The sequence below is a fragment of the Oncorhynchus tshawytscha genome, linkage group LG02, assembly GCF_018296145.1.
Source record: "Oncorhynchus tshawytscha isolate Ot180627B linkage group LG02, Otsh_v2.0, whole genome shotgun sequence".
Classification (NCBI taxonomy): Eukaryota; Metazoa; Chordata; class Actinopteri; order Salmoniformes; family Salmonidae; genus Oncorhynchus; species Oncorhynchus tshawytscha.
The window spans coordinates 20,208,840-20,229,445 of NC_056430.1; the positions used below are offsets into that span (position 1 = coordinate 20,208,840).

General features: G+C 39.5%; 1 protein-coding gene across 1 annotated transcript; it reads right to left on the reverse strand.

Moving 5' to 3' along the window:
* Positions 1-820: 820 nt before the first annotated feature.
* On the reverse strand, positions 821-13,205 carry LOC112219989 (transcription factor E3-like). The gene is made up of 8 exons (XM_024381503.2): positions 12,083-13,205; positions 8,670-8,906; positions 8,319-8,522; positions 4,310-4,421; positions 4,039-4,095; positions 3,832-3,907; positions 3,499-3,646; positions 821-3,400 (listed from the first exon to the last, which is right to left on the reverse strand). Exons 2-8 carry the CDS (start codon positions 8,883-8,885, stop codon positions 2,948-2,950), a joined length of 1,266 nt encoding a protein of 421 aa, XP_024237271.1. The 5' UTR covers positions 8,886-8,906; positions 12,083-13,205; the 3' UTR covers positions 821-2,947.
* Between the last annotated feature and the right edge of the window lie 7,401 nt (positions 13,206-20,606).

The window sequence follows — 20,606 nt, forward strand, 5'->3', positions numbered from 1 at the left end:
AGAGAGGGTACCACTGCACTCTAAGTATAGTTAATTGAGAGTAGTGATTAACTAAACCATAAATCTGCTCATATACAAATGTACATTTACTTCAGAGCAAAGTGGTGAGTGAGGTGGGAGTGTGGTAAATTATCTGGAGTTCTTGGCAGCAAGGAAGGCATCAGCATTTGAAAGGACAAACAAAAATAAAATGTTAATAGAAGGATGGTAATATTATGGACAATCGACTATGAATTCTGCTAATGTAAACTATTGGCAGGATAGGGCACATTTACAGTATGGTTTGATATTCAGAAGTTTACATTTACAGAACATTTGTGTTGCTATCCCTGATATTCAAGAAAAAATGATTTATAATGGAATAAAAGCCATTAAGTCATTCAAATGAATCAACAGAAACACTCTCTCTGGACAATTGCACTCATGTATTGAATATGTATATTTTTAGGTGATTACACTGTACACTCCACCTTAATTTTATTACAGTAGTTGGGGGAAAATAAAGCTTTAAGCCTCCTAGCACTGTCATGCAATCTGCGAAAATTCCGTACAAAGCTCCTGCAAAGCTAGGAGGAGCCACAACACTACCATATTGCTTTTACCCATTGAATACGTTCCAAATCCAAGGGCCAGTCTGAGAAAGCAGAGGGTATGCAAGAAAAGCATATTTGGAACAATGAAGCCCAACCATAGAGACACAATGCACTCTGAAAACCCTTTTTCCATTGTGAAATACCGTGATTAAATAGACCAAGCATGAAACTGTAATTGCATCACTGCAGTGAAAAGCATTCAACATAGGCAAATGTTTTTTCTTGATTTTTATTTAGTTAAAAAAAAAAAAACACACCACATAATAGTGTAGATTTAGACAGGTTACTTATCTGAGCATAGAAAAAGCTAGTAATTCAATACACATTCAAATATAAAAAGTGTCCAACAACAATATATTCCCTTTAAGGCTGTTAGAGGTTTGCATTCCAGTAAAAGCAGAACCATAACTGAAAATCAGAACAAAAATATATATTTTTTCTAAATGATTCAAATTATAGGATCTCATATCAAACCACAGCTACATTCAAGTCACAGACAATGAATGAAAAAATGAAATTGTATGTATCAAATCGCCAGTTGGCAACCCATCTTTTAAGGGATTAATTGACACAAAACAAACACTACAACTTGCATTAGAAACAGATAATCAGACAGATATTGCATTGTTTGTCTCAAACATTTTCATCTCCATAAAAAAAAGCCTGTGTTAGGAGAGTACACTGCAGGGATCTTCCTTGACATGGAGGAAAGGCACAATTGTTTCAAGAATGACAAGCATCTGGGAAGCATCAATGGCAGTAGATAAAACAGACATGGAAACAGATTCCTAAACATATACAGGTAATGAATGTACTTTTCTTTGAAAAGCTTGTCAATACAAATTAAAGAAAGAGTATGAAGGCTAGAGGAGTGATAATAACCATATACAGATTTCAGTCTCTGGGAAAAACATGGGGAGTGTTAAACAGTCCCATGACCATACACATTTTCAGATTAGAGGACTAAGGAAAAAGTAGTGGAAGTAGCGGCAGGGTAGCCTAGTGGTTAGAGCGTTGGACTAGTAACTTAAAGGTTCAAGTTCAAATCTGAACAGGCAGTTAACCCACTGTTCCTAGGCCGTCATTGAAAATAAGAATTTGTTCTTAACTGACTTGCCTAGTTAAATAAAGGTAAAAAAATAAAAAATAAATTTAAAAAAAGAGTTAGAGGCCAAGTCTATGTGACTTGGCCTTGGAAACCAGCTATATAAATCTTATTCAACATTATCATATCATCACAAATGACCATCTCAGAAATAGATTACTGCACACAACCCAGTACATGTTTTTGCAACACAAACACACATGTAGCATGCAGTGTTTCAGAGATTAACATACGTTAAAGCTATATGTCCATTTACTATATAACAATATATAAACACACCCATATAATGACTTAAATATATTACCATTCTGTGAAAGGTGACCTGCTTTGGCTAACTAGCTGCAGTAGCTTTTGTTTTACTGCTCTCCTCTTGGTCATTGTTAGTTGAGTTACTGACCAGCTGTACAACCATTCAACAGACAAAAGCGTTAAAAGTAAATGCATAGACAACAGGAAATGTCACAACAACATGTTTTGAAAGTAAATGTAAGATACAGTAAATCTAGATTTTTTTTGTTTTTACAGGTCATCAAATATGTTTGTTTTTTTATTTCACAAACACTATGTGCCATATATTTAACAAATACTACTTTGGTACATTTTCTGTTAGACAAACCTTCTGAGATGTGTAAAAATAGACATAGACTTTAAGCTAACAAATCCTGATTCAAGTCAGTTAAAAACTATCTCAATTCAATAGCACACCCGTTATGTAGTTCATGCCAGTTTCACTAAATAGATACAAGAACCTCATTGCTCTCAAAAAAGTTGCAAAGTGCACAAAGTATACGCTCTATAAGGACCAATAATGTACTTGACTAAACCACCACTATTTCCTCTTTAATTTCTCTACAAGGAACTCTTGGTTGAGTTGAGGCTTGCAAGAAACAGAACAAAAATCGATGTCCATAGTCCATATCCAAAAACTAATTTTACTATTTTCTATTTGAAAATTATTGCATTACTATTGATTCATGTACCGAAAGCTTTTGTTTTCTTTTTCTAAGATCAGGGACCGATATTAACTTGGTAAGAGAGGAAAGGATTGTCCTTTATTTTGTACTGATGGATGATTCAGATCAAAGTCCTGTTTAGTTAAACGATTGGCTGTTTGTTTTAAAGCAGAGTCCAGTGCCATATGCAGTGTTTTAACTGGGGGCTCTTATTTTCCTGTGCTCCTCCTCCTTCCCTAGCCCTCTCATTCCCTAAATCCCTTCTCTCTCGATCAGCTTGACCCTAATAAGACCCTTTACAAGTCCTCCTCCATGCTGAAGCTGCTCCTACAACTGCTGGTCTTTGAGGCACCTGGTGACACAAAAAACAGTGGGTCCACCCTCTCAGGGGACCGTGTGCACCCCTCATCCATGACGATGTCCCCCAACCCCACGCCTGGGAACAGCCCAGTATTGGAGGGGTCATCCAGCTCGGCAAAGCGCAGACTGCCCAGGTCGAGGGGGCTGCCTATGGTCACACCCACAGGGGAGTCAGAGGAGGGTGGAGAGAGGAAGGAGGTAGGGATGGGTTGTGCCATGGCTGCATCACCCAGGCTGAGAAAGGTTTGGGAGCAGGCCACTCCAGTTCTGGGCCCAAGTATATGACCTCCCTGCTGAAGGTGCTGCTGCTGGAGGAAGGAGGGGTCTGAACTCAGACCATAGGATATCGGGCTGGAAAGTCCATGAAGCTGAGCCTGCACTTCCAACTCCTTCACAAAATAACAATAACAGAAATAAGGGAACATTAGTAGCAATCACTAAATACATTTTATGATAGCATTTCTTAATTTTTTCTCCAAAAACTGACCTGGATGCGCAGCATCAAGCAGTGGTTAGCATGTTCCAGCTTCTTCTGACGCATCTCTACCTCCTTGGCTCTCTGCTGCTCCTTCTGCAGCTTCCTGATGTAGTCCACTGAGGCCTTCAGAATGGTGCCCTTATTCCAGCGCATGTCCCTACAGCCATGAGAGAAGGTTGTTAAAGAGGAATATCAAATCTGTTCCAAATTGAATATTGCTTTTCATGGCGAAAATATTAACTGTAATTGAGATTTCCTAGAATTAATTTGTGTCAATAGCACAACTGATTAATTCATCCAAAGTAAATGTCCTGAATAAGAATTAAAGAATGACAAACTCACGAGTCCCTTGAATTGGGTATTATGGACCCCAGCTCTGTTATGCGGTCATTGATGTTAAACCTCCGCTTCCTCTCAACTGTCAAGAGAAACCATGCAGACAAAGAGATTGAGAAATTAAACTCACTGCCACTCCAAGAGGAACAAGAGTTGGCTAGCATCATAGTGGGGTAATAACAATACAGAAGTGAGTAAAAAGCTTTGACTCACTGAGGTTATGGTTGTCTTTCTTCTGTCTCTCTTTCACCCGCGCTTTGTTATCTGCATCTTAAACATAACATATACTTTGGAGGTGCTGCCGTGCAATCTAAAAACCAATTATCTTACCATTTACACAAGTTACAATTGAACCTTCCCCTCTCAATAAAATGGAAAGTTACGTAGGACATTACATAAGAAGTGTATATTCCAAACAAACATGCTCATCTCCAGAGTTATATAAAATAAGGATCAGGGGCCTAGTAAAGGAAAAAGACTATACCAGAGTATTCCCTTTTAATATTGGTTAGATCCGCAGGGCAGGAGTTGCTGACAGTGAGGGTAGGTGCTGCCATTCCAGGACTATGGTTAATTTCCAGGAGGTTCCAGGGGAGCTGTAAGAAAACAGGGAAACCCCTGCATTAACATCAAAGCAAACAATGTTGAATACTAACAACCTGGATGAGCTTCTTGAGGAAACGAATTAAACTAAAATTAATTAATTCATATTTTGTATTGTCTTACATTTTATTATCCTTTGTGTACCAGAATACTAATTTAAGTATCATAACTGTCAAAACAAAAGGATAATGGTAGTTCAACACCCTATTTTCCCAATAAATCAAATTAAAAAAAATATTTATGTTGTCTGTAACTCTCCTTCCAGACTCATATCAAACATCTCCAATCGAAAATCAAATCGGCTTTCTATTTCGCAACAAAGCCTCCTTCACTCACGCCGCCAAGCTTACCCTAGTAAAACTGACTATCCTACCGATCCTCGACTTCGGCGATGTCATCTACAAAATGGCTTCCAACACTCTACTCAGCAAACTGGATGCAGTCTATCACAGTGCCATCCGTTTTGTCACTAAAGCACCTTATACCACCCACCACTGCGACCTGTATGCTCTAGTCGGCTGGCCCTCGTTACATATTCGTCGCCAGACCCACTGGCTCCAGGTCATCTACAAGTCCATGCTAGGTAAAGCTCCGCCTTATCTCAGTTCACTGGTCACGATGGCAACACCCATCCGTAGCACGCGCTCCAGCAGGTGTATCTCACTGATCATCCCTAAAGCAAACACCTCATTTGGCCGCCTTTCGTTCCAGTACTCTGCTGCCTGTGACTGGAACGAATTGCAAAAATCGCTGAAGTTGGAGACTTTTATCTCCCTCACCAACTTCAAACATCAGCTATCTGAGCAGCTAACCGATCGCTGCAGCTGTACATAGTCTATTGGTAAATAGCCCACCCATTTTCACCTACCTCATCCCCATACTGTTTTTATTTATTTACTTTTCTGCTCTTTTGCACACCAATATCTCTACCTGTACATGACCATCTGATCATTTATCACTCCAGTGTTAATCTGCAAAATTGTAATTATTCGCCTACCTCCTCATGCCTTTTGCACACAATGTATATAGACTCCCCTTTTTTTTCCTACTGTGTTATTGACTTGTTAATTGTTTACTCCATGTGTAACTCTGTGTTGTCTGTTCACACTGCTATGCTTTATCTTGGCCAGGTCGCAGTTGCAAATGAGAACTTGTTCTCAACTAGCCTACCTGGTTAAATAAAGGTGAAATAAAAAATAAAAAATAAAAAGCTTGTGAGGTGTGGAAACGCTTTGCTGCTTTTATGTATTTTGTTTTATTGCTTTATGTGTTATGTTGCTGTCTGCGTGCTGTGTGTTGCTTGTCCTATGTTGCTCTGCATGTGCTCACTGCTCATCGTTTGTCTGTATTGTTATTGTAGTTGCTTTTAATAACCTGCCCAGGGACTGCGGTTGAAAATTAGCCGGCTGGCAAAAACCGACACTTTTACTGAAACATTTACTGTGCACTGTTCCCTGTATTTAAAAAAATTAATAAAAATAAAATAACATGTTTATGTACTAACATCTCTTGTAAGAACTATCCTGGTAGAAATAGAACATGTATAAGCTAGGCCATATTGTATTACTGTACTATATTTGACCTTCAAGGATACTAACTTACCATATCACAGGTTGGTTGGCTTATAAAGAACATAATTTCTAGCAAGTCATCGCAATTTCATATAGACCTAATAACCTTGTAGAACCTTCGATTAACAGTTATCCAAAAGCATTAGAAACAAACAAATCTGATAAGTGTTGAGGTAGGCTATAAATCCTGATAAATGTGAGCGAAATGGCTTAATGTCCATTCTCCTTAACAATGCAATTTTGCTACCTTACAACACAATTGATTTACCTCAATGTTCTTGCTTTTTTCCCCCCATGCTCCTGAAGCAAAACCAAAATCCTAATTTTCTGATGCCGGGCGCAATCTCTTCAATCCCTTTCCCTATAACAACTTGACTGTTAAAATAGTTGCAGAATTTTCAGAACCCTCTTTACATTGTCCACCATTCCAACTTCACACGCTGATATGCCCTGCATGCTTTGTCCTACTCTCCTCTCTCCTGGTTGCTACCCCACCCAGACAACACTGGCTTGATGAGTCCTAGTTAAGTGCCAGAAGTGTATGTTTACTCCTACAGCACCACCGAATTCCAGTTTGAGAATATCAACAAAGACAACAGATATAGCAAGATAATTCCAAGAATGACAGGCTGGTTGTTAATTGCATTTCACTGAATGATTGGATTAGCCCAAGTGCAATGGACAAAAACACTGATAAATACACATTTCCACATACTGTACTAGGCAGCTGTAGCCCCAATTCAATTAATGTCATGAAATCGTCACTGAAAAGATACATCTATCTGGAAAGATACACACACCCCCAATCAATACATAGAATAACTTATCAGCTTCATAGAACACCCAATAAAAGAGACTTCCGAGACTTACATTTCCCTCACTAACTCATCCCTCATCAACTATCTGAGCAGCTAACCGATCGCTGTGCTGTACATTGTCCCTCCGTAAATAGCCCACCCAATCTACCTACCTCATCCCCATATTGTTTTTATTTACTTTGCTGCTCTTTTGCACACCAGTATCACTACTTACAAACCATCATCTGCTCATCTATCACTCTGGTGTTAATCTGCTAAATTGTAATTACTTTGCTACTATGGCCTATTTATTGCCTTACCTCCTCACGCCATTTGCACACACTGTAAATAGACTATCTTTTTCCTACTGTGTTATTGACTGTACGCTTGTTTATTCCATGTGTAACTCTGTTTTGTTGTTTCTGTCGCACTGCTTTGCTTTATCTTGGCCAGGTCTCAGTTGTAAATGAGAACTTGTTCTCAACTGGCCTACCTGGTTAAATAAAGTTGAAATTTAAAAAAATAATTATATATATATATATATATATATATATATATATATATATATATATATAGAATATATATGTACTAAATTCAAGCTGGCCTTTAACGTTTCATATTTTAAAAAAAAAAATATATATATATATATTTATTTATTTATTTAAAAAAAAAAAATGTTTTTTTAAATATGAAACGTTAAAGGCCAGCTTGAATTTACATATATTCAATTATTTATTTGAAACATATAGGGGAGGAACACTGACACAAATCAAGTCATTATCTTGCCCTTATGAAGCATGATTTCAAAGCAAAGGCGTGTGTGTAAGAGAGGTGCAGATATCATTAAGCTGCCAGTGTAGTATTTAACAGAAGACTGTGACACCAAGCCAACAAGGCAAGATAACAAAGGCATGCATCCTAGTTGTGAGACCTCAAGCATGTCCCAACAGAACAAACAAAAAAGTAATTAAGAAATAAGTGACCAGCAGTCTAGACATTTAGCCTAAACTTTAATTGAAAATACAGTACCAGTCAAAAGTTGAGGGTTCGGAGGGTTTTTCTTTATTTTTTAAAACTATTTTCTACATTGTAGAATAGTATTGAAGATATCACAACTATGAAATAACACAAATGGAATCATGTAGTAAATAAAAACAGGGTTTAAAAAAATTGAAATATATTTTATATTTGAGATTCTTCAAAGTAGCCACCCTTTGCCTTTCTTGCAAGTTCCAAACCCAACAATGCAGTAATCAATATCAATGTAGCACTAAAAATAACTTAAGGTAGAACAAAAACACATGAGAAAGTAATATGCTATATAATGTTTCTTGCAAGCCAATATGAGTGGTGTATTGCAGTGTAATGGTCTTCAGTCATACTACATACATTTGCATTTTAGACATTTAGCAGCCATACTTATCCAGAGTGACTTACAGTAGTGAGTGCATACATTTTTCATACTGCTCCCCCGTGGGAATCGAACACAAAAGCTCTACCAACTGAACCACATGGGACATACCTCCTCTTTGTTGGATCCCAGGTTGTGTAAAGCCATGGAGCTGGGATCCATCTCAGGGGCAGAGCTAGACAGGGCCAGGGGAGACACACCCAGGGTCTGAATTGCCAACTTATTGCAGAGGGTGGCAGAGAGATGCTGCTTCACCTGCTGCCTCTGAGACTGCTGGATGTGAAACTTGGTGGGATTCTCCAGGTGGGTCTGCACCTATCAGATTGAAAATGTAGAATATGTCAGTCAAACAGCGAACAGAGAATGACAACTTAGTATGGAGCTAATACGCAGCAATTTCATGGTGTAGCAAGCAATGCTAGTGTAGTTCCTCTGGAGAAGCCTTTAAAAGTGGAGCCTCACCTTCAAAACCTCCACGGGCACCTGTGCGGAAAGAGGGCGAGCAGCTATTGGGGGCAGAGTGACAGCGATAGCAGGGGTGGAGTCAGTTGCCCTGAGCTGAGCCACAGAGGCCTGCTCCTGGGCCTCCTGTCTCTCTTGCTCCTGGGCCTCCTGTCTCTCTTGCTCCTGGGCTTGTTCCCGTATCAGCTGCTGCCGAAGCAACACGCGTGACGACATGGCTCAGAGTTCGGTTGCAGCCTGGATTCAAAAAGGAGAGGGAAGAGAGGTGAGATGTCCAACAGGACAACAACCCTAAGCACACAGCCAAAACAATGTAGCAGTGGCTTCGGGACAAATCTCTGAATGTCCTTGAGTGGCCCAGCCAGAGCCCGGACGTGAACCCAATCAAACAACTCTGGAGAGAACTGAAAATAGCTGTGCAGCAATGCTCCCCATCCAACCTGACCAAGCTTGAGGATCTACAGAGTAATTGGGAGAAAATCCCAATACAGGTGTGCCAAGTTTGTTGTGTCAAACTCAAGAAGACGCTAATCTGTAATTGCTGCCAAAGGTACGTCAAAGTAAAGAGTCTGAATACTTATGTATAAAATTATAAGTTATTATTTACATTTGCTAACATTTCTAAACTTGTTTTTGCCTTGTCATTATGGGGTATTGTGTATAGATTGAGGGGGGGAAACAATTTAATCAATTTTAGAATAAGGCTGTAACATAAAATGTAGTCAACTTCAAGGGGTCTGAATGCACTGTATATGGCAATACTCTCATCACAGTAAGAAGTGAACAATTATGCCTCTCCAGCTAGTGGAGGATCAATGAGTTTGCCAGCTAACTTGTCCAAATATGTGGCCTACTGCATTAGCATCAAATAGCCCCCGCGATATGCAACCAATATACACAACAAAGGCTAGCTTTTTCAAACAGAAATTTGCATCCTGTAGCACAAATTCCAAACAGTTTTGGAACAATGTAAAGTCCATGGAGAATAAGAGCACCTCCTCCCAGCTTCCCACTGCACTGAGGCTAGGAAACACTGTCACCACCGATAAATCGGAGATAATCGAGAATTTCTGTAAGCATTTTTCTACGGCTGGCCATGCTTTCCACCTGGCTACCTCTACCCCGGCCAACAACTCTGTACCCCCCGCAGCAACTTGCCCAAGCCCCCCCCCCTTGCTTCTCCTTCACCCAAATCCAGATAGCTGATGTTCTGAAAGAGCTGCACAATCTGGACCCCTATAAATCAGGTGGGCTAGACAATCTGGACCCTCTCTTTCTAAAATAATCCACCGCAATTGTTGCAACCCCTATTACTAGCCTGTTCAAACTCTCTTTCGTATCGTCTGATATCTCTAAAGATTGGAAAGCTGCCGCGGTCATCCCCTTCTTCAACGGAGGACACACTCTAGGACCAAACTGTTAAATACCTCTATCCACTCTGCCCTGCCTTTCTAAAGTCTTCAAAAGCCAAGTTAACAAACAGATCACAGACCATTACAAAAACCACCGTACATTCTCCCCTATGCAATCTAGTTTAGGAGCTGGCCATGTGAGCACCTCAGCCACGCTCAAGGTCCTAAACAATATCATAACCGCCATTGATTAAAAAAAACAGTACTCTGCAGCAGTCTTCATCGACCTGGCCAAGGCTTTTGACTCTTTCAATCACCACATTCTTATCGGCAGACTCAATGGCCTTGGCTTCTAAAATGACTGCCTCGCCTGGTTCACCAACTACTTCTCCGATAGAATTCAGTGTGTCAAATCGGAGGGCCTGTTGTCCGGACCTCTGGCAGTCTCTATGGGGGTGCCACAGGGTTCAATTCTCAGGCCGACTCTTTTCTCTGTAGAAATCAATGATGTTGCGCTTGCTGCTGGTGATTCCCTGATCCACCTCTATGCAGACAACATAATTCTGTATACTTCTGGCCCTTTTGACACTGTGTTAAACCTCCAGACAAGCTTCAATGCCATACAACACTCCTTCCCTGGCCTCCAACTGCTCTTAAATGCTAGTAAAACTAAATGCATGCTTTTCAACCGATCGCTGCCGGCACCTGCCCGCCCGACTAGCATCACTACTCTGGACGGTTCTGACTTAGAATATGTGGACAACTATAAATACCTAGGTGTCTGGCTAGACTGTAAACTCTCCCTCCATGCTCACATTAAGCATCTCCAATCCAAAATTAAATATAGAATCAGCTTCCTATTTCGCAACAAAGCCTCCTTCACTCATGCCGCCAAACATACCCTCGTAAAACTGACTATCCTACCGATCCTTGACTTCGGCAATGTCATTTACAAAATAGCCTCCAACACTACTCAGCAAATTAGATGTAGTCTATCACAGTGCCATCTGTTTTGTCACCAAAGCCCCATATACCACCCACCACTGCGACCTGTATGCTCTTGTTGGCTGGCCCTCGCTTCCTGTTCGTTGCCAAATCCACACCTTATCTCAGCTTACTGGTCACCATAGCAACACCCACCCGTAGCACACGCTCCAGCAGTTATATTTCACTGGTCATCCCCAAAGGCAACTCCTGCTTTGGCCCCCTTTCCTTACAGTTCTCTGCTGCCAACGAATTGCAAAAATCACTAACTTTAAGCATCAGCTGTCAGAGCAGCTTACTGAACAGTGCACCTGTACACAGCCCAACTACCTCATCCCCATATTGTTCTCTACTTGCACATCTATCACTCCAGTGTTAATGCTACATTGTAATTATTTCACCACTATGGCCTATTTATTGCCTCACCTCCCTAATCTTACTACATTTGCACACACTGTGTATAGATTTTTCTATTGTGTTATTGACTGTACGTTTTGTTTATCCCATGTGTAACTCTGTGGTGGTGTTTGTCACACTGCTTTGCTTTATAGCTTGGCCAGGTCGCTGTTGTAAATTAGAACTTGTTTTTAACTGGCCTACCTGGTTAAATAGATTAAATGTACATTTAAAAAAAATACTATTTTTTTTTGTGGTTGTTTATAATGGGCATCGTCTAATTGACTCAACAACCCAAAACACATACGCAAATTATGTTCCTTATAATCTGAAAAGCAATAGTTATGTTTGGTTGTTTATCAAAGTTAGCTGGCTATCTCACTAATTGAACCGGCTTTGTAGTATACCCCTCTGGGTCAGAGTTAGCTAAATATCGCTTTCTGACCAATGAGGTAGGTAACATATGGGCACATTTAGACTCTCGAGGCAAACGATCAGAACTAAGTTAGCCGTGACAACTGTTAATAATAATGCTTGATTGAGCCCAATAATATACTAAAGAAGTCTACTCCATTAGTCCAAGGAATTAAACGTGAATAGATTCTCAACTGCGGTACGGTTCTAGATGCAAAGCCCTCTACTTTCATGTCACACTTTCAGAAATGCAAAATATACACTTACTTAACACAGTTGAAAGTTGACAATTTTTCAGTTACAACATGTTTGTGGCATCCTTCCGTTACACACAGGTGTTCAGAGATGCCGATAGCTAATTAGCACAGGTAGTCGCCGACTTTGTAAACAAGCGATGTAAAATGGAAATATGGCCGTGTAGGAACGCTAGCCATAACGTCTATAGTTATTTAACCTTTTGTGTTTAGAAAATTATTTTTCACTGATATCAAAGTTACGTTCCATATTTTTTCCAAAACTGTATCGCTTGCGAGGCGTACTTGCGTTTTTAGACAGAGCTTCCGCCACAGTCTGAGCGGGCACATAGGATATAACCTTACATTGAATTAATTAACTAGTTTGATTCCAGTTCAATAATTGAACAATCCGTATTTGAAATCACTTGCGGTGACTGATTAACGTTAGAAAATGAGTAAAAAGTTAAACGGGTTCTACTGGCATGACAGGCTGCCTAGTTAGGCCATACCGATGTTAGCTAGCTAAAGGTTACAAAATAATGAATTAAGACTGTCGTTATGCAAAGATCTTCCTGTGCCCAGGCGTTGCTGACGCCTGAAAACATTGCAGAGCAGCGTTGCTGACGCCGGCCAGATTTTACATCGCATGGAAACGTTAGTTAGGTATTTTACGTATCAGATAACCACATACGCTATTGCAATCGGTCATTCACTGACACGACAAAAAAAAATCAAATATTTCAGAGAATATCAGTCACCATTGTGGCAGAACAGGCTAAAGTAGCTATCTTTGCTTGCTAACGTACAGACCAGCTAGTTACCATATCGAAACAGGACGTTTTGTCAATTTGACGAGTTTAAAAAAAATAACTGACTGGATAATTCGTTATTTGTCAGCTCTGCATTTCGCGTGCAATATCGATTTCTGGCGAGCTAGCTATCGCTAATAATGTGCTGATTGCGGAATGTAAAATTAATTCAGAAAACATAGCAACGGAGTTGGCTTGTCAATGATGCTGCTTGCACGGACCCGTACGCCAGCAACACCTAATGTCAAACGTTCTGTTTAATGTCATCAAAATAAGTCCCTCCTTTTGGTATATGAGTAAAACATTACAGTACACTTGTTATTACTGTCATTTTGCAGGAAGATACATTTATTAATTAAATGAACCCGACCCAATATCAAATCAAATGTTACTTATAACCAAAACTACACTGTTGTAACGACATTGTCCTGTTCTGGAAAAAAGTAAGCCAATTTTATATGCTGCTAGGTGAAAAGGCTTTCCAAAAGTTCAATCAGAAATGTTTGGGTGAGACAATTTGAAACACGATATAAAACAATTTGTAGTATTGGAACAGCAAATTAAAATGTCTAAGTTTACTTAAACTATTACACAGTGGTTGCTTTAGTAAATTAAACCAATAGACTCCTAAACAGTTTGCTTCTCAAATCAATATTTGTTTTATATGCACAGAACACACATGGACTTCGTTCAAACACTTTAAAGACACACCCACTTCCACTCACTCGCCTTATGACCTTGGGGGAATCCCCGTCGCCATCTTGGCGGGCATTCCAAATGATTAGCCAAGCAAGGGAATGTTGCAACATAAGCCCCTCAGCCCTCGTTTTTGTCAGATTTGCGAGTCTACAATTATGTTCGCTCCGGGGCCTGAAGCTCCCCATAATTCAATTCTCAACGATTGTACATCCGTTAAGAAAAGTCCGCCAAAAATGTAAACCTCAACGTCAATATGGAGTCAACATAAATGTAAAATCAAATAAGTTAAATTGTGCTACTAATGCACATGACGGCACAAACACGTATCGTAAAACATTTTCCTTCTACAGAAGTTCCAGCTAGGCAGACTAAAGTTAGCTAATTAATTTGCTAGCTATCATACAGTAGGAATACATTAATAATTATATATTTAATGTACGTAGACATGCACTCATAATTGACAGTAGCACTAATAAAGCGCCCACAAGCTACCGGTAGCTGAAAACACAATTATTGCGGGATGAACGAGTGACGAATTTCCGGGCAAGGGTGGTCCATTTAAAAAAATCATTCATTCATTCATTCATTCCTTTTTTTAAATCTTTTTTTTTAACTGGACCACCCTTGGCCGGAAATTTCATTTAAAAATCATTCCTTCACATGAGAATGATGAGTTGATTGAATCTATAGAGAAACATATACTTTATTGTGCGGCAGGTAGCCTAGTGAATTGGGTCAGTAATCAAAAGGTTCCTAGATCGAATCCCTGAGCTGACAAGATAAACAGCTGTCGTTCTGCCCCTGAACAAGGCAGTTAACCCACTGTTCCTAGGCCGTCAATGTAAATAAGTATATGTTCTTAACTGACTTGCCTAGTTTAATTTTAAAAAATGGTTATCAAAATTTCCAAATTCATTATTATTGATAGGAGGGGACTTTAACATTACTATAGATAATTCAACTGATAGATGGCCCCCAGGTAGGCCAACCAATCAGAATTTGGGTTTAATTCTTTTCATGGAAAAGTTTGATCTTGATCTCTGATTGATATATGGAGAGAGAGGTTTCTGGGCCGACAGATCATTCACTTGGAGTAACAAAACAGGTTCCAGACAATCCAGAATAGATTTTTGGTGTATATCCAAATGTATTGATATACATTTATTATACAAATATTTGTACTACTCCCCTCACAGACCATAGGGCCATTTACATTGATATCGAAATATTTACCCCTGATACTAACCTTGGTAGAGCATCCTACTGGAAGCTAAGTAGCTCATTATTAAATAATGACATAGTTAAATTTGAGGTTCAAGATCTGCTTTCACACTTTTGGGAAAAAGCTTGTGAAGAAACATTTTATTGCAAGAACTGGGAGCTCTTTAAATTTGAGGTGTCCAAATACCTTAGCAAGATTACTACCATATTTTCTAAGACCTTTCTCAGAGGTCCCCAGCCGGCCTCTCAAGGGGGAGGAGAAGATGGAATTGATTGAGTTACAAAATAAACTGGATAATATATATAGATTAAAAGCAGAAGGAGCCTTTATTAGATCTAGGGTGTTCTTACAAATGACCAAAAATTAATCGCTAAATACTGTAGCAACTTTTACAGGAATCCACAGATATGTTTTTTAAATTTAATTTTAAAATGTTACCCCTTTTTCTCCCCAATTTCGTGGTATCCAATTGTTTAGTAGCTACTATCTTGTCTCATCGCTACAAATCTCGTACGGGCTCGGGAGAGACGAAGGTTGAAAGTCATGCGTCCTCCGATACACAACCCAACCACTGCGCCACTGATACCTAAGCCTAAAAAAGAAGTGCTGCTCTGTCACGTTCTGACCTTAGTTATTTTGTTATGTCTTTGTTTGAGTATGGTCAGGGCGTGAGTTGGGTGGGTTTTCTATGTTAGTTTTTCTATGATTTGCGATTTCTGTGTTTAGCCTGGTATGGTTCTCAATCAGAGGCAGCTGTCAATCGTTGTCCCTGTTTGAGAACCATATTTAGGGAACCTGTTTTCTATTGTGTTTCATGGGTGATTGTTTTCTGTTGTGTGTCTGCACCAGCCAGAACTGTTTTCGGTCATTTCTCTTTGTTATTTTTGTTATTTCCGTGTTCATTTTAATAAATATGGACACATACCACGCTGCACCTTGGTCCTCACCTTCTTCCACCAACAACGGCCATTACATGCTCATCAATAACTGGCATCCAATTTGTCTTCTTAATAATGACTATAAGATATTAGCCTTACTACTTGCAAACATAATTAAAGAAGTCCTGGATGCAATCATTGATGGAACACAGTCTGGCTTTATGAAGAACAGACATATTTCTAAAAATATCAGACTAGTATTAGGTATACTTGACTACTCAGACCTAATAACTGAGGATAGATTCATATTATTTTTTAGAGGTTTATAAATCATTTGACACAGTAGAGCATCAGTTCCTCTACCACTCCCTTGAGAGACTTGGCTTTGGGGATTTTTTTCTGTCAGGCTATTAAGACTCTATACAAATGGCTACAGCTCTATCAAATTGAAATATGACACCTAACCTAGATTTGAGTTAATGAGAGGAATTAGGCAAGGTTGTCCTATCACCCAACTTCTTACAGATTCTTTAAATAATAGTCCTGTACAAGGTATTTCCATAGCTGGTAAAGAAATGATTATAAGCCAGCTGGCTGACGATGCTACACTTTTTCTAAAAGACGCCAACCAAATTCCCATATCGATCGATGTGATACAATCCTTTTCCAAAGCATCTGGTCTATATCTTAACATTAATAAATGTGAACTCATGGCTGTCAAAGATTGTGACACCTTCATATTATGGTATTCCAGTAAAATAAGAACTTACATATTTAGGCATTACCATTACAAAGGATCAGAAGTCTAGAGGCTTACTAAATTTGAACCCTCTTATTAAAAACCCCCAGAAGAAGCTAAATCAATGGCTACAGAGGGACTTACAGTGGGGCAAAAAAGTATTTAGTCAGCCACCAATTGTGCAAGTTCTCCCACTTAAAAAGATGAGAGGCCTGTAATTTTCATCATAGGTACACTTCAACTATGACAAACAAAATGAGGGGAAAAAATCCAGAAAATCACATTGTAGGATTTTTAATGAATCTATTTGTAAATTATGGTGGAAAATAAGTATTTGGTCACCTACAAACAAGCAAGATTTCTGGCTCACACAGACCTGTAACTTTTTCTTTAAGAGGCTCCTCTGTCCTCCACTCGTTACCTGTATTAATGGCACCTGTTTGAACTTGTTATCAGTATAAAAGACACCTGTCCACAACCTCAAACAGTCACACTCCAAACTCCACTATGGCCATGACCAAAGAGCTGTCAAAGGACACCAGAAACAAAATTGTAGACCTGCACCAGGCTGGGAAGACTGAATCTGCAATAGGTAAGCAGCTTGGTTTGAAGAAATCAACTGTGTGAGCAATTATTAGGAATTGGAAGACATACAAGACCACTGATAATCTCCCTCGATCTGGGGCTCCACACAAGGTCTCACCCCGTGGGGTCAAAATGATCACAAGAACGGTGAGCAAAAATCCCAGAACCACACGGGGGGACCTAGTGAATGACCTGCAGAGAGCTGGGACCAAAGTAACAAAGCCTACCATCAGTAACACACTACACCGCCAGGGACTCAAATCCTGCAGTGCCAGACGTGTCCCCCTGCTTAAGCCAGTACATGTCCAGGCCCGTCTGAAGTTTGCTAGAGAGCATTTGGATGATCCAGAAGAAGATTGGGAGAATATCATATGGTCAGATGAAACCAAAATATAACTTTTTGGTAAAAACTCAACTCGTCATGTTTGGAGGACAAAGAATGCTGAGTTGCATCCAAAGAACACCATACCTACTGTGAAGCATGGGGGTGGAAACATCATGCTTTGGGGCTGTTTTTCTGCAAAGGGACCAGGACGACTGATCCGTGTAAAGGAAAGAATGAATGGGGCCATGTATCGTGAGATTTTGAGTGAAAATCTCCTTCCATCAGCAAGGGCATTGAAGATGAAACGTGGCTGGGTCTTTCAGCATGACAATGATCCCAAACACACTGCCCAGGCAACGAAGGAGTGGCTTCGTAAGAAGCATTTCAAGGTCCTGGAGTGGCCTAGCCAGTCTCCAGATCTCAACCCCATAGAAATTTTTTGGAGGGAGTTGAAAGTCTGTGTTGCCCAGCAACAGCCCCAAAACATCACTGCTCTAGAGGAGATCTGCATGGAGGAATGGGCCAAAATACCAGCAACAGTGTGTGAAAACCTTGTGAAGACTTACAGAACACTTTTGACCTCTGTCATTGCCAACAAAAGGTATATAACAAAGTATTGAGATACACTTTTGTTGTTGCCCAAATACTTATTTTCCACCATAATTTGCAAATAAATTAATTAAAAATCCTACAATGTGTTTTTCTGGATTTTTTTTTCTCATTTTGTCTGTCATGATGAAAATTACAGGCCTCTCTCATCTTTTTAAGTGGGAGAACTTGCACAATTGGTGGCTGACTAAATACATTTTTGCCCCACTATCTTTAAAAGGAAGAGTCCTAATAACCAAGGGTGAAGGTATCTCTAGACTAACATATGGCACTCTATCTTTATATCTTGACAGTAAAATAAGCAAGGAGATAGACCAGATGCTTTTCAACTTTCTGTGGTGAGACCGTACCCATTACATTAGGAAAACTGTTGTAATGAACACTTTTTCACGCATTTTCTGGACTTTACTACCTTAAATAATACTTTTAAGATCAATTGGATAAAACAATTCCTAAGAAGACTCACTTCTATGTGGAATTTTATTCCTCATCATGTCTTCTCTACTTTTGGTGGCCTTAACTTCATGTTGGATTGCAATTATAATATTGACAAAGTTCCAGTGAAACTTTCTGCTTTTCATCGGCAGGTTCTTGTCATGAGCCTTAATTTATAAGCATCATTTTTCTCCACAGATATTATGTATGGAATAATCAGGATCTATTGTATAAAAATACTTCTTTGTTTTTAGAATATTGGTTCCGAAATAATATCCTATTGGTGAGCCAACTGGTAAATGCAGAGGGTCTTTTACTTAGTTATAAGGAATTCTTATCACTTCACCCTGTAACACCTAAAGATTTTGCAATTGTTTTAGATGCCATTCCCTCAGGTGTTGCTTTATTATTCAGGAACATGTCAAGACCTGACCCTCAGAGCCTACCTTCCATTGACCCTGTTGACTCATCAGTAGAAAAGATTTGTTTCTCTTTTGGTTCATTCAACAACAAAGCGATACGAACCTTGTTTCAGCAGGATGTTGTATCTACACCTTATGTCATGCTTTATTGGAATGGATTTATTGATAATATCTGTTGGAAAAAAGTTTGGATGTTGCCACACATACCTACTTGTTAACAAAAAGAAGGAAGTTTCCTTAAAAATTATTCATAAATATTATCCTGTCAACCACTATATGAAGAAGTTTAAGGAAAACATCAACTCAAATTGTTCCTTTTGTAATGACCACCCAGAAACAGTATCGCATCTTTTGTGGCATTGTATTCATGTAAGAAAACTGTGGCAAGACATCAGTAGATTTATTATTGAACACATTTATGAAGATCTTACACTATTGTGGAGAGATGTACTGCTTGGATTCTTTACCTACGATAGAAATAAGATGAAACATTTTTATGTAATTAATTTCTTTATTCTTTTGGCCAAATTTCATATTCACAAATGTAAATTTGCAAACAAAACAACACATTTTCTTACCTTACAAAAAATACATTTAACTGTATTTTAAGACAATTAAATACTCCACTAACAAAAAAGCTGTTACACTTATAATTCTATGTCCCTTAAGGTCCTTGTGTAATGTAATATTGTACCCCCTACCTCCGCCCCTAGTCCAATTGTCCTGTGTATATTATTTATACACTGCTCAAAATAATAAAGGGAACACTTAAACAACTCCAAGTCAATCACACTTCAAACTGTCCACTTAGGAAGCATCACTGATTGACAATACATTTCACATGCTGTTGTGCAAATGGAATAGACAACAGGTGGAAATTATAGGCAATTAGCAAGACACCCTGTTACGGATACAGGTATCCTGTGTCTGTGTGTGTGTATCCTGTGTCCTGTCTCCTTCTCCCCTCACAGGTGAAAATCATCACTCCCCAATCAATCATCAATCAGAAGACACACCTCCTCCTATTTCCTACCCTATCACAGTTCCTTTCCCTTGGTTTAAAAACCCCATCATTTGTTTGCTCTAGAGCTCAATCTCTCTGTAAATGCCATGTCTGTAGGTCTCTGTGTTTCACTCTCGCTTTGTGTCTTAACCTCTCTTTTGTTTGAGCACCTCCATAGCACTTTGTCATCCCCTGTGAGTATTGTTTTGGTTATGGTGTTTGTTGCTGGTGGGAAAAGGGGGAAACAAGACAAGTCGCCCATGGGCATACACTACCCGTAGGTAAACTTTGTTAAATACACTAGTTAGAACTGGGCGGACCACCCACTGTATTTTTTGTTAGTTAGTTAGCTGTTGTTAAAGTAGGCTAGTCTAGCTTAGGGGTGTTTTTGTATATTTATTGTTTCATTCCTTGGGTCCAGCTCAGCCCCTTTTCCTGCTCCCCCATTACCGTGTGTTTATAAATAAACCTGGAGTTTGATGGTAGATTTCTGTTGTCGTGGTTATTTCGTTCACACTTGTACTTTGTCACAATAATAATTTGCATGAGTTATGTTACGGGTCTCATTACCATCCCCCCCTAGACTGTCGGGCCAAAAGGGATTCGTAACACACCCCCAATAAAGGAGTGGTTCTGCAGGTGGTGACCACAGACCACTTCTCAGTTCCTATGCTTCTGGCTGATGTTTGTCACTTTTGAATGCTGGCGGTGCTTTCAATCTAGTGGTAGCATGAGACGGAGTCTACAACCCACACAAGTGGCTCAGGTAGTGCAGCTCATCCAGGATGGCACATCAATGTGAGCTGTGGCAAGAAGGTTTGCTGTGTCT